General features: G+C 39.3%; 1 protein-coding gene across 1 annotated transcript in view; it reads left to right on the top strand.

Moving 5' to 3' along the window:
- The first annotated feature begins 1,835 nt into the window (after positions 1-1,835).
- Positions 1,836-10,290, top strand: part of GABRR3 (gamma-aminobutyric acid type A receptor subunit rho3) — a 32,273-nt gene continuing 23,818 nt past the window's right edge. The window contains exons 1-2 of the mRNA XM_074816829.1: positions 1,836-2,233; positions 9,818-9,927. Of these exons, the coding sequence (XP_074672930.1) occupies positions 2,106-2,233; positions 9,818-9,927 (238 nt within the window). The 5' untranslated portion in view covers positions 1,836-2,105. The remainder of the gene's footprint in view (positions 2,234-9,817; positions 9,928-10,290) is intronic.

The following is a 10,290-nucleotide window of genomic DNA, read 5'->3' as shown; positions in this document are numbered from 1 at the left end:
TGGTTGAGGAAAATGGTTGAAAATGGGTTAACACTGCTGAATGTGCAGATAGCTGAACATGCAGAAACGTGGTAACACATTTACCATGCCGCCTGCAGTGTAGTTAGCTTCTTATCTGATTTGCTACTGTTGGTGCTACTGTTGGCCCTGTGCTTGGGTGGGGTAAGAGGAGGATCCAAAGGCTCTTGGATCTTTTCTTATATGTAATTTAATTAGGTGTGTTGATACTTTGATATATGTAGGCTGGATGAAACTAGACAACCAGACTGGCTGAGGAACAAGTATTATCTCTACCTGGAATAAATTCTCATTAGAGTTATTGTTTATTTTCCCTTTTCCACCCAAATGGTAGTGCAAATTAAGGGAACCTGTTAAAGGTCTTATTAACTACAGCTTGTGTTTACCTTCTCCAGAAACTACACCCTGGGTATACACCAGACCTGCTGGAAGCACTATCTGACTATCCCTGAGTCAGGCTACAAATGATCTTCCATGTTTGCTGAACAGGAAAGGATTAAACTATGAACAATATAGAATGAGATGGGTAATAGGGTTGAAAGCCTTTGATCTAGTCCACCAAATTCAGTCTAACACTGTTAAAGTTTTATGCGTGGTTGGGAAGGGATTTTTTAATTTATTTTTTTTTAAGTCACAGGCAGACAGCTGTTCAACTCCAACAGTGGGAATTAGCTGTCCTTTGGTAACCTCCTCCTGGAAATCATTTTTATCTGAGAATTATTTCTTAGCCCAACTGAAGTTAGTTGGGAGTCTCAGGGAACTTCTGAGGAGGCAGATGCCCACGTCACAGAATTATTACCCCAATGTGCTTGAGTGTTAACAGTCTCAGCAAACACAGTGCTGGGTTTGTTTTCATTCCTCTGTTTGTTTGTCTTACTTAGGAAGAAGTCTACTGCTGGGAGACCTGAATTTCTTCTACATCTGTTAGATAGTAGTTGGGTATTTCCATTTCCCTAACTTCCAATCTCATATCTCTGATTTTCTAGATAAAGAAAAATAAACATACGCTGTTGATTTTGATAATTACTGAACTTGCTGATGGCTTGAAAAGGAGAAATTTGACTGCATCAGCTAAGGAGGTGTGTCTAGTATTGCCCAGTTTTAGGCCCACAAAAAATCTTATCACCTTTTGTAGGAGAAGCAGGCATGCTCAAGTTATTGCTTAAGCAACATTTTGTTAATAAAATGTTTTGCAATTCAATCTGCTATTGAACAGGCAGGGCAGGTTAAATGAAATAACAATAAAATTAGGGGTGGTCGAAGGATGCTGGATCTTAGACATGCACATACCTTGTAAATTTAGGGTAAATTAAATGGATAACTGTAGAGCTTAGTAGAAGAAAAAAAGAAAAGAAAAAAGATTGTTGATGTTTCCAAAAGTTATTAGGGAGTATTGAAACAAGACTTAATTTTTAGTTTGGACTTGTTCCATGATACTGTGCTGTCCAGAAGTAGTTCTATATCTACAGACAAAATACTTGCTACTGCAGATCACAGAAACAGAAATGATGTTAATGGTTGGGAAGACAATACAATGCAGCCAGTTAATGAAAGAGCTTGATCTGTACAGAAAATTATTTTGAGCAGATATGCACATATATAGAAAGCAAGATTAATTTAGAGACCTTTGTCATTAAAGCAGATTTTTGTATGGTTTTGTGTGGGATTTAAGGGGGATTAAATGTTTGACATCACTTTGCCTGCACAGAATATGTTGAAGAGGTTACTGAGCGGGTGGTGGAGAATTCAAATATGCGCCTATGCTGAAAGAGTGCAAGCAATGGATCAGACTGCAGCCTGGCCAAACAAACTGCTGTATCTACTACATTTCTAAGAGCAAGGTGCTTCTGGTTTGACAGCAGATGCCGCAGGGATGTAGAGCTGAGGGAATTTTTATGATTTGCCAAAATATGAGGGGAACTCAGCGAGGACATCAGAACAGGGATGCCCCTGTCTTCTGTCTTCAGTGATGCCTCGCTTCACGTGCATCCTTTGTATGCTATGCTGTTTCTAAAGAGCAGAAACACTAACAATAAGAGGTCAGCAAGGTGGATTGGCTGATCAGGTGCATTTCTCTTTTGGAAGAGATGGTCCTGGTCATGAAACTTCTGTTCCTCACCTGCCTGTGGCCAACAGCAGTGCTACACAGTTCTCAAAGTCAGCATCACCATCTTCATCATCAGCAACAATTCTTATTCTTAACAAAGCATAACAGGTAAGCACTCTTTCTGTCTATGTTCATCTGATAAACTTCATGCTATCAGCAACCTTTCAATGCACCCTTTTTGTTCACTGTCCTGTTCTGCCAGTTTCTGGATTTATATTATGCATAGTATTGATAGGGTGTTCCCAAAAGAAAAATGATGAACTATGAATTATTTTTTCATAACCAGACTTTTCGTATTGTGATTTCATGAATGTTTCATATATATGCAGGTATGTACACACTCACACACCCACACAGCTCTTTTAGCTTGTGTGATACCAGACAACTATTGTGATGTACCGAGTATTCTTGCCCTCTCACTCCCATTACAAGAAGCAGAAATGCCTTCCAGAGTTCTATGCCAATGTTATAAAGTGACTTCCATTACCTAAACAGCAGAGTAGCTACACTATCAATATACAAAAGACAATTTTATGTCACTAATTGAGGTGAATTGTACCTTATTTGTAGCGATGACACAGTGTGTTCCCTTTCTGGAATATACTTATTCTTTTAGACATTGAAGATTGTCTCTGTTCTTAGACTTTCCAATCAAGTAGCTGGTTTGAAGTGAATAATGATACAAAGATTTTTACATGTAAGTTTCTGTGCAAAGTGTTAGTACTTTTTCCCACAAGTGCAGCTTCACTTCTGCCATGAGAGGTCCTTGAACACGTTTCCAGATTAATCTAACAGTGTGTGAACAGACCAATGACTGTCAGTGATAATCCACATCTGTTGGGAGGCAGGAGAAAGTGTAATAAGTAGCTCCATTTAAGGAAGGAGAAGGGATACAACTGTTACATTTTTCTGTGTGCTTGATCCTCCTATTTAAATGAGCAGGGGAGCTCATAGTTTATTCATACAATATCACATATTGAGGAAGAGTAGCATAAGTGGACTCCTCTGATGTGTTTAAGCTGCTTTTTTCAAGTGACATGCTTTGTAACAGGTGTACAGCTGTTTACCTTCACTTCTTATGTGATAATCCAGCAGTGACATATCTCTGAATCCTTACATGTCTTGATAAAATCACATTTAAGCAATGCAATATCCCAGTGACACAGTGGAGCTGCCTGGAGATGCAATATCGCTCAGTACTTCTCAATTTCAGTTCAAGGTCACAGGTTCAAGTTTGGTCTAAGCCAAAAGCTCATGAAAAGAATGGCTATTCAGCAGACTGTTTCAAACTCACTGACAGTTTTGGAGTGAGTCCTGGTGCATGATTATTTGTAATAACAAAACAATATATCAGAACTAGCCCTAATATCAACATAAGGTCTAATCTGGTGCTTTGCTAGTCTCAGGAAGCAGTTAAGAATCAAATGGAAACAGAATAAAATATCTTCTTATTGTTGTAGTGGTAAGGAAGGTCTATTTTTAAGCTCAGCTGATACACTTTTGTCAGTGGTAAAAGGGAAGCATATGCTACTGTTGCTTGCATTTATCCTGTTCTGCAGTAGCTGAGAGGAGTTGCTCCATCACTGACATAAAAAAAATCACAAAGCAGGAGAGAAGACTGGTGGTAGGAGACAGCATATTTTGTGGCATCCTGCTGGACATCCTTTGCTGACCTCCTGTCACATGACAGCAGTAACAATACTAGCACAGTGTCCTCTCCACCTTCACAGATCTTTACTAATACATACAAATAGATCCATACAACAATCCTGTGAGACAGGCAGAAGTGTGTTAACAGGAAGGAAGGATAGGAACAAGGAGGAATGCCAGGACTACATTCTTAGCTGATGGTGACCAGTGTAGCAGTTTTCTTTATACAAGGCAATGCTTTGGCCTTCCATGTCTTCATTTCTTAGGTCCTAGTGATTTGGAACTGGGAAGAAGACTGCAGAATTGAAGCCACAGAAGATCCCAAAGCTTAACAGCTGCAAAACAGCTTTTATGTGGAAAGGATCCAAATATATTTAATTTCTCTTTGGTTCTCTGGTTTGGTTCTAAAAGCAGAATTATCCTCCAGTACATTGCAACAGGGTCTGACTTTCCACCAGCCTCTTTTTCTTTCTGGGGAAAAACCTTTCAGCCAGCACTAGGGTTATTAGGGACACAGCTGACAGATGGCCTTGGTTAAATGGGTGGCCTTTTAAAAAGAATCCCATGTGAAAATGTTACTTAACCTACAAGTTCCACTGTTTTAATAGAGTAACCCAATTCTCCCTCCAAAGCTATTTGCATTCTCTTGTAAAGAAGATTTTAAAGCATTAACCAAAAGTACATGAGAAAGAGATTATTCTCATGGTCCATTTCCTACAGCAAAGAACAAAACATTTGACTGTCAAAATATTAGGCTTTTTGACAGTACATGTTGCTGATGTTACTGAACACTTAGAAATGCATTTTTATGTGAGAGAGAACTGTACAATTTTGATTATTACATTTATTTGGGCTTCAAGATTTGATAAATGTGTTAAAATGTTTAAGAGATCACGCTGCTATATAATTCCACAGATTCTCCCAGGAATAAGATTTTTGTAACTTCTGCCTTTTGGATATCTTTGATTTCATGGTAGCTAGAGGATCTTGCGGACACAGCACTGGAAAGAAGCTTATGGCCGTTAAATCTAGGGTATTCTTTTCATAAAAGTTTCCTTCATAGTATTCTTTCCGTAAACTTACCTAGTTTCATTCTGAATATGATGAGAATTTTTTTTCCCCATTACCCCCATACTGTAGCAATAAAGGAAGTGTGGTACCTTGGATATCAAAACAGTTTAACTGAAACCAAAACCTCTCCTAACTATCCTTCCTAACACATGAGTTTCAGATTTTTCAAAATTTGTTGTGATGAGGATAGTGCTGGAAATGTGTTTATATCTTCCTGAATACGCAGAGGTGCTTCAGCCTTCCTCCAGTCTCCTATCAAGAACTTTTACCATACCATTAGTTATGCAGGGCATTAAAACAGAAGAACAGCCATGCAGGAGCTTACCAAAGGTCCATATACTATAGTGATATGTTTCCAACAAAGGCTGTAAGCACAAGTTTGGAAGAATGAGGACAGGGCAAACAAATAAGATATTTCCCCCTAATACTCCCACCCATATCCAGTCACCAGATTTCCCTTAGAGACTTCCTGTGTTGGATGTGACTTTTGCAGATTTAGTGACCTTCAGTGGATTTCTTTTCCATGAACTTGTCCAATTTCTCCTTGAACGAGCATAAAGTTTTGATAAGTTAAAGACAGCCAGAGGGGATACTAACCACATCAATCCCATTAATGGGAAGTTATGGAACTACACTGATGGCATTATGTGGTTAAATGCTTTAACAAAAAACAATCCAAGTGCCATTGAGCAGACCTTTGACCTTTCGTTTGCTATTAGGTATTCAAGGTTAGGTAGGAGCAGCTAAATTTGTCTTTAAAAGCCTGCCACATATTTGTCCATTGCTAAAGAATTCTGAATTAGTTGCTTTGGTTTTGTAGGCAGTGACTAACTGCTCTTTGAGAGCTCTGTCAGATACCAAAGTATCGAGCCATGAGTCCATATAACAGTATTGGGTAGTGAAGTGTCCAAAGAGTATATCTCATGTTTTTCCTTCAAAGAGCTAGTGCTTCCATTAACTTCCTATATAAGCACCGGCAGGGGTGTCTTCCCTATGTGATCTGAAACACTTCAAGTGCTTTTTATGACCTCTGTTAGAATTTAATTATAGGTTACCATTTCATTTGCATAATGTAAAATGTTGCCTGGAATACAGCTGTGGAAAGCAGAGCTATTACAACTGGAAGCAGTAGTTTCTTGAGCATGTGCCTCACTGAGACCAACAAACTCGTATTTATCATTGCCCAGATCTATGCCAATACCAAGCCATCTGTTAGAGTTCCCTTTATTACTACTGCCCCAGGTAGGTGAAGAGAGATTTCCTTTCCTTAGGTGCATGTACCTGCTGATACATGCATCTGCTGATGATTTCACAAAAATTTCTTCACTGAAAGGGTTATCAAGCATTGGAACAGGCTGCCCAGGGAAGCGGTTGAGTCACCAGCCGTGGAGGTCTTTACAAGACGTGTAGATGAGGTGCTTAGGGACATGGTTTAGGAGTGGACTTGACAGTGATAGGCTAATGGTTGGACTCGATGATCTTAAAGGCCTTTTCCAACCTAAACAATTCTATTATTCTGTGATTCTATGTAGGCTTCTCCTCTCAAACACCAAGGCCTGACATCTGCCATACAATGAATGTGCAGAATCCATGGCTGCATATAGATACTCCTAGATTATGGTGCGCTGGCCAAAGCTGTGTGATAAAGAGACCAGGTTGCCAGGCCACCGAAATATAATCTGTGTCTTTACTGTGCTTCTGTGAGAATGAAAAGTGTATCTTGACTGACCTCAGGAAGCTCTTCTGAGACTTAGGCTAGTTAGCTCTATCTCCTCTGCTTTTTAATGGAATTGGTGCCATGGGAAGGAACACTCAAGAAAACATCTGCTGATGATTTCACAATTCTGTAGTGCTGATCAATAGTTAGACACGGGTCTAGGATTTCTTGGGAGTAAACAAATACATACATGTGATTCCCTTTGAATCATCAGTTAAATAACTGTAAATCTCCAGTAAGGACAATTTAGTACTGTAACTCTTAGCCAAGGAGCAACATCTGGAATCCAGATGCTGTGTTAAAGGAATATCTGCTGGAGAACACTTCTTAGCCTTGGGTGGGGAAAGCAGGCAAGAAGGAGACAAAATGTGAAGCAGAAGTGTATTATTTTTTAATTATTTTATAAATTTTAATGGAATTTTTCTAAGTTTTGTTACCTTTACACACGCAGTGCCTTCAGTGTCTATGAAATTAATTCCAAGTACCATGAGCACATATGTCTGCATGTAAGCCTGTTTTCCTTTACAATAAAAAAATATGCTCTGCCAAAGGAAGGTATTGAAGATGTAGCATGTTTGTAATGAAAGTGCTATTCTGAGCCCTGCAAGGTCTTGCCTAGCTTGAACAACCACTTTTGATAGCAGCTAGAAATAATTATAGATACTCCACCATTTGTATATAAAACATCAGCTTGAAGAGGCTGTTAAGTAAGTGGGCACAAAAGATACTTTTCATATAGGCAGCATTTCTGTTTATTTTGTCCTCATCCAGAAAAACAGAAGTAGTATCAAAATCCCATAACATCTCTTCTGAGTGGCTCATTAAAAAAAGTCCTGCCCTGGTAGTTTATGTTTTGCCTCTTGTGACTAGGGAAAGTCTTCCTCAGTCACAAACTTGCTTCTAGTAAGAAGCTGTATTAGATGTATCATAGTTTTAGCCTGCTTCTTCCAGTGAAATCATCGGAGCATCAAACAGGTATTTTCTTTGGCACATCCGATGACAAATAACCTCATGCTTCCAAACTGCATTAGCTGTGCCATGGCATTCTGAACATAATTCATCATTTTCTCTTACACTGGTTCCAAACAGCAGGATTTCCTCGTATACCTGTAGCAGAGCATTGCAGGCGTTCAGTTCTACTGCCCATTCTGCTCTGGTACAGGCTTGCTCTGAGGTGATTTTAGTTCTCTGAAGCATAGGGTTTCATTTTAGCATGCACATAATTTTCATACTTAGAAAACTAAAGTCGGTATTTGAAATGCCTGATGGGTGTTCTGACTGCCCTGATAATTTGGTTCAGACAACACTGCCAGAGGCGTTCAAGAATGCTAAGGTAAATTAATTTGTTCAAACCCAGCGGTTCTGAATAGCCCAGCAGCCACCTCAGCATTTCTGTAACATCGCATTTTTAAAAGTAATTTCTTGGGCTTTATTATTAAGAAAAAGGGGAGGGGGGGGAGAAGGGAAAAAAGAAGCAAATACAGGCACATACCTCATCCTAAGGTATTTCATACCTCATCTTAAGCAGTGTTTGACTACAGGGCAAATCTTCAGAACAGATTTCTATCATTCAGTCTAAAGTAATAATTCGAGTTGCTGGCAGCAAAGTCCCAGAGAATCACAGAAGGCACGAAAGACATTATGTCTAGGGAGAGTCCCTTGCCTGTGGCAAAGCAGCTGTATTTAAGTCATTCTTACAGATATATGTCTAACCTGTTCTTAAATAGCCCGAGTGAAAGGAGTCTGTCTCAAAACCTGCCCAAGCAATATGTTCCCATGTTTCACTATTCTCACCATCAGAAAGGTGTTCCTAATGTGCACCACAGATCTCCCTTGCTGCCACTGCTTATGCTACTGGGGAGTGGGCATGGAGCAAAGGGTCCTGTAAAAGCTCATCATGTGTTCTGAAGACTGTGATGTGTCCCGTCAGTCTTCTTCCTCTAAATTAAACTACACAGGTTCTTACAATCTTCCCATACCTTTCCTGAAACGGGGCCCCAGAGCTAGGCATAATTCTGCAGGTAAGGTATGGCTAGTTCTGTTATAACTAAAGCAGGATATGCAACAAGGAGTGGAAAGCTGAGGAGACATCATGGGCAACGAAGCTGGTGAAGGGTCTGGAGCACATGTCATAGGAGGAGCGGCTGAGGGAACTGGGGGGGTTTAGTCTGGAGAAGAGGAGGCTGAGGGGAGACCTCATCGCCCTCTACAGCTACCTGAAAGGAGGTTGCAGAGAGCTGGGGATGAGTCTCTTTAACCAAGTAATGAGTGATAAGACAAGAGGTAATGGCCTCAAGTTGTGCCAGGGAAGGTTTAGACTAGATGTTAGGAAGCATTTCTTTACAGAACGGGTTGTTAGGCATTGGAATGGGCTGCCATTGTCTGGAGAGCTTGAGTCCCTTCTTAGGCATGTGAATTTCCCAGGGGAGTTTGGGATGTTGTGCACTATGTTCTGTGAAGGGAAGAAAATTAGCAACAGTCACCAGAAAGAAGTACAGAATTCATCCTACTTAGAGCACAGGTTCATGTGTGTTGCCTTGATGCTACGCAGAGGCTCAGTTATGTGCAGCATGGGGAAAAATGCAGAGACAGGACTCTTGATGCAAAGAAATGCTGCATGTCTGAGCAGTAAATAAGGGGATGAGCTAACAAGTAACTTGGCCAAATCTGAGTGATGTTTGAGAGATCTCAGAAAACAAGTCCCTGGACCAGGACCATCAGTTTCTCATCCTTCTGAGAAATTATTGACTCATTTGAGCTCCTAGGGAAAAAAAAAAAATTATAATAAAAAGTATAATTTTCTCTGTAATATGGATAATGTATGAAGTGAAAGGAAATGTATGAAACCATGAAATGAAATGTATGAAATGTATTAAACCATGGATACATGGTGTTATTTCCAAGTCTGAGTTACAAAAGGTTATGTGAATAATAACATTTTTTCAAACAGCTATAATCTCTTATATAATGACAGATACAATCTCTGAAAGGAACAAAAGAAGAGTTAGATGTTCTTGCTGGGACTTTGTATATATAATTGGTGTTCCTCATGGACCTGGGCACCCTCATACCTGATTTCCCTACCTTTTCCAATACATCTTTCCTCAACTTTATTAGCACAGTTATTTCTCTTATCATACCAGATTCAACCATTCAGTATTCTTGAGTCCTTGCTTCATTTAACTAGCACTCTGAATGTCAGACAGAAAAAAAAAATTAAGTTTCTTACCTTTTTTTTTTTTTTTTAAACATAGCAAACAAATTAAAATGAGGAAACTTGACAGCACAAAAGTACAGCCACTTAAATCTGAGCAGCTTCTTCACATAGAGGACCATGATTTTGCACTGAGACCTGGATTTGGAGGTAAGCAGCACATGCCTGCACTGGGCTGGTTGATAGTTTATCCTCTTTTTGGAAGTTTATTTAAGCTATGTCCAGCAGCGTCACTTAAAATTGAATGACAGACTTAATTGCAGTTCACCTCTTTTGTTGTACTCCAGAAAATAAAGAAGGCAATGGACTTCGTGTTTCGCATATCAATAGGAGAAACTGTTCAAATTATCTCAATTTCAGAACTAATTAAAAAAATTATTATTAGAATAAGATTGTTTGAGAACAGTCATTAAGGTATCCCCATAAACTGCATAGTCTAGTAGCAATTAGCAAATTACTTAGTCATGAAATTTGTTTTGAGATTGAAACAAACCATCAATTCCTAAATCTGTT

The sequence above is a fragment of the Strix aluco genome, chromosome 2 (genome assembly GCF_031877795.1).
Source record: "Strix aluco isolate bStrAlu1 chromosome 2, bStrAlu1.hap1, whole genome shotgun sequence".
In the NCBI taxonomy this organism is placed as follows: domain Eukaryota; kingdom Metazoa; phylum Chordata; class Aves; order Strigiformes; family Strigidae; genus Strix; species Strix aluco.
The sequence above is the reverse complement of the archived record's forward strand: the minus strand, read 5'-3'. Positions and strand labels throughout refer to the sequence as shown.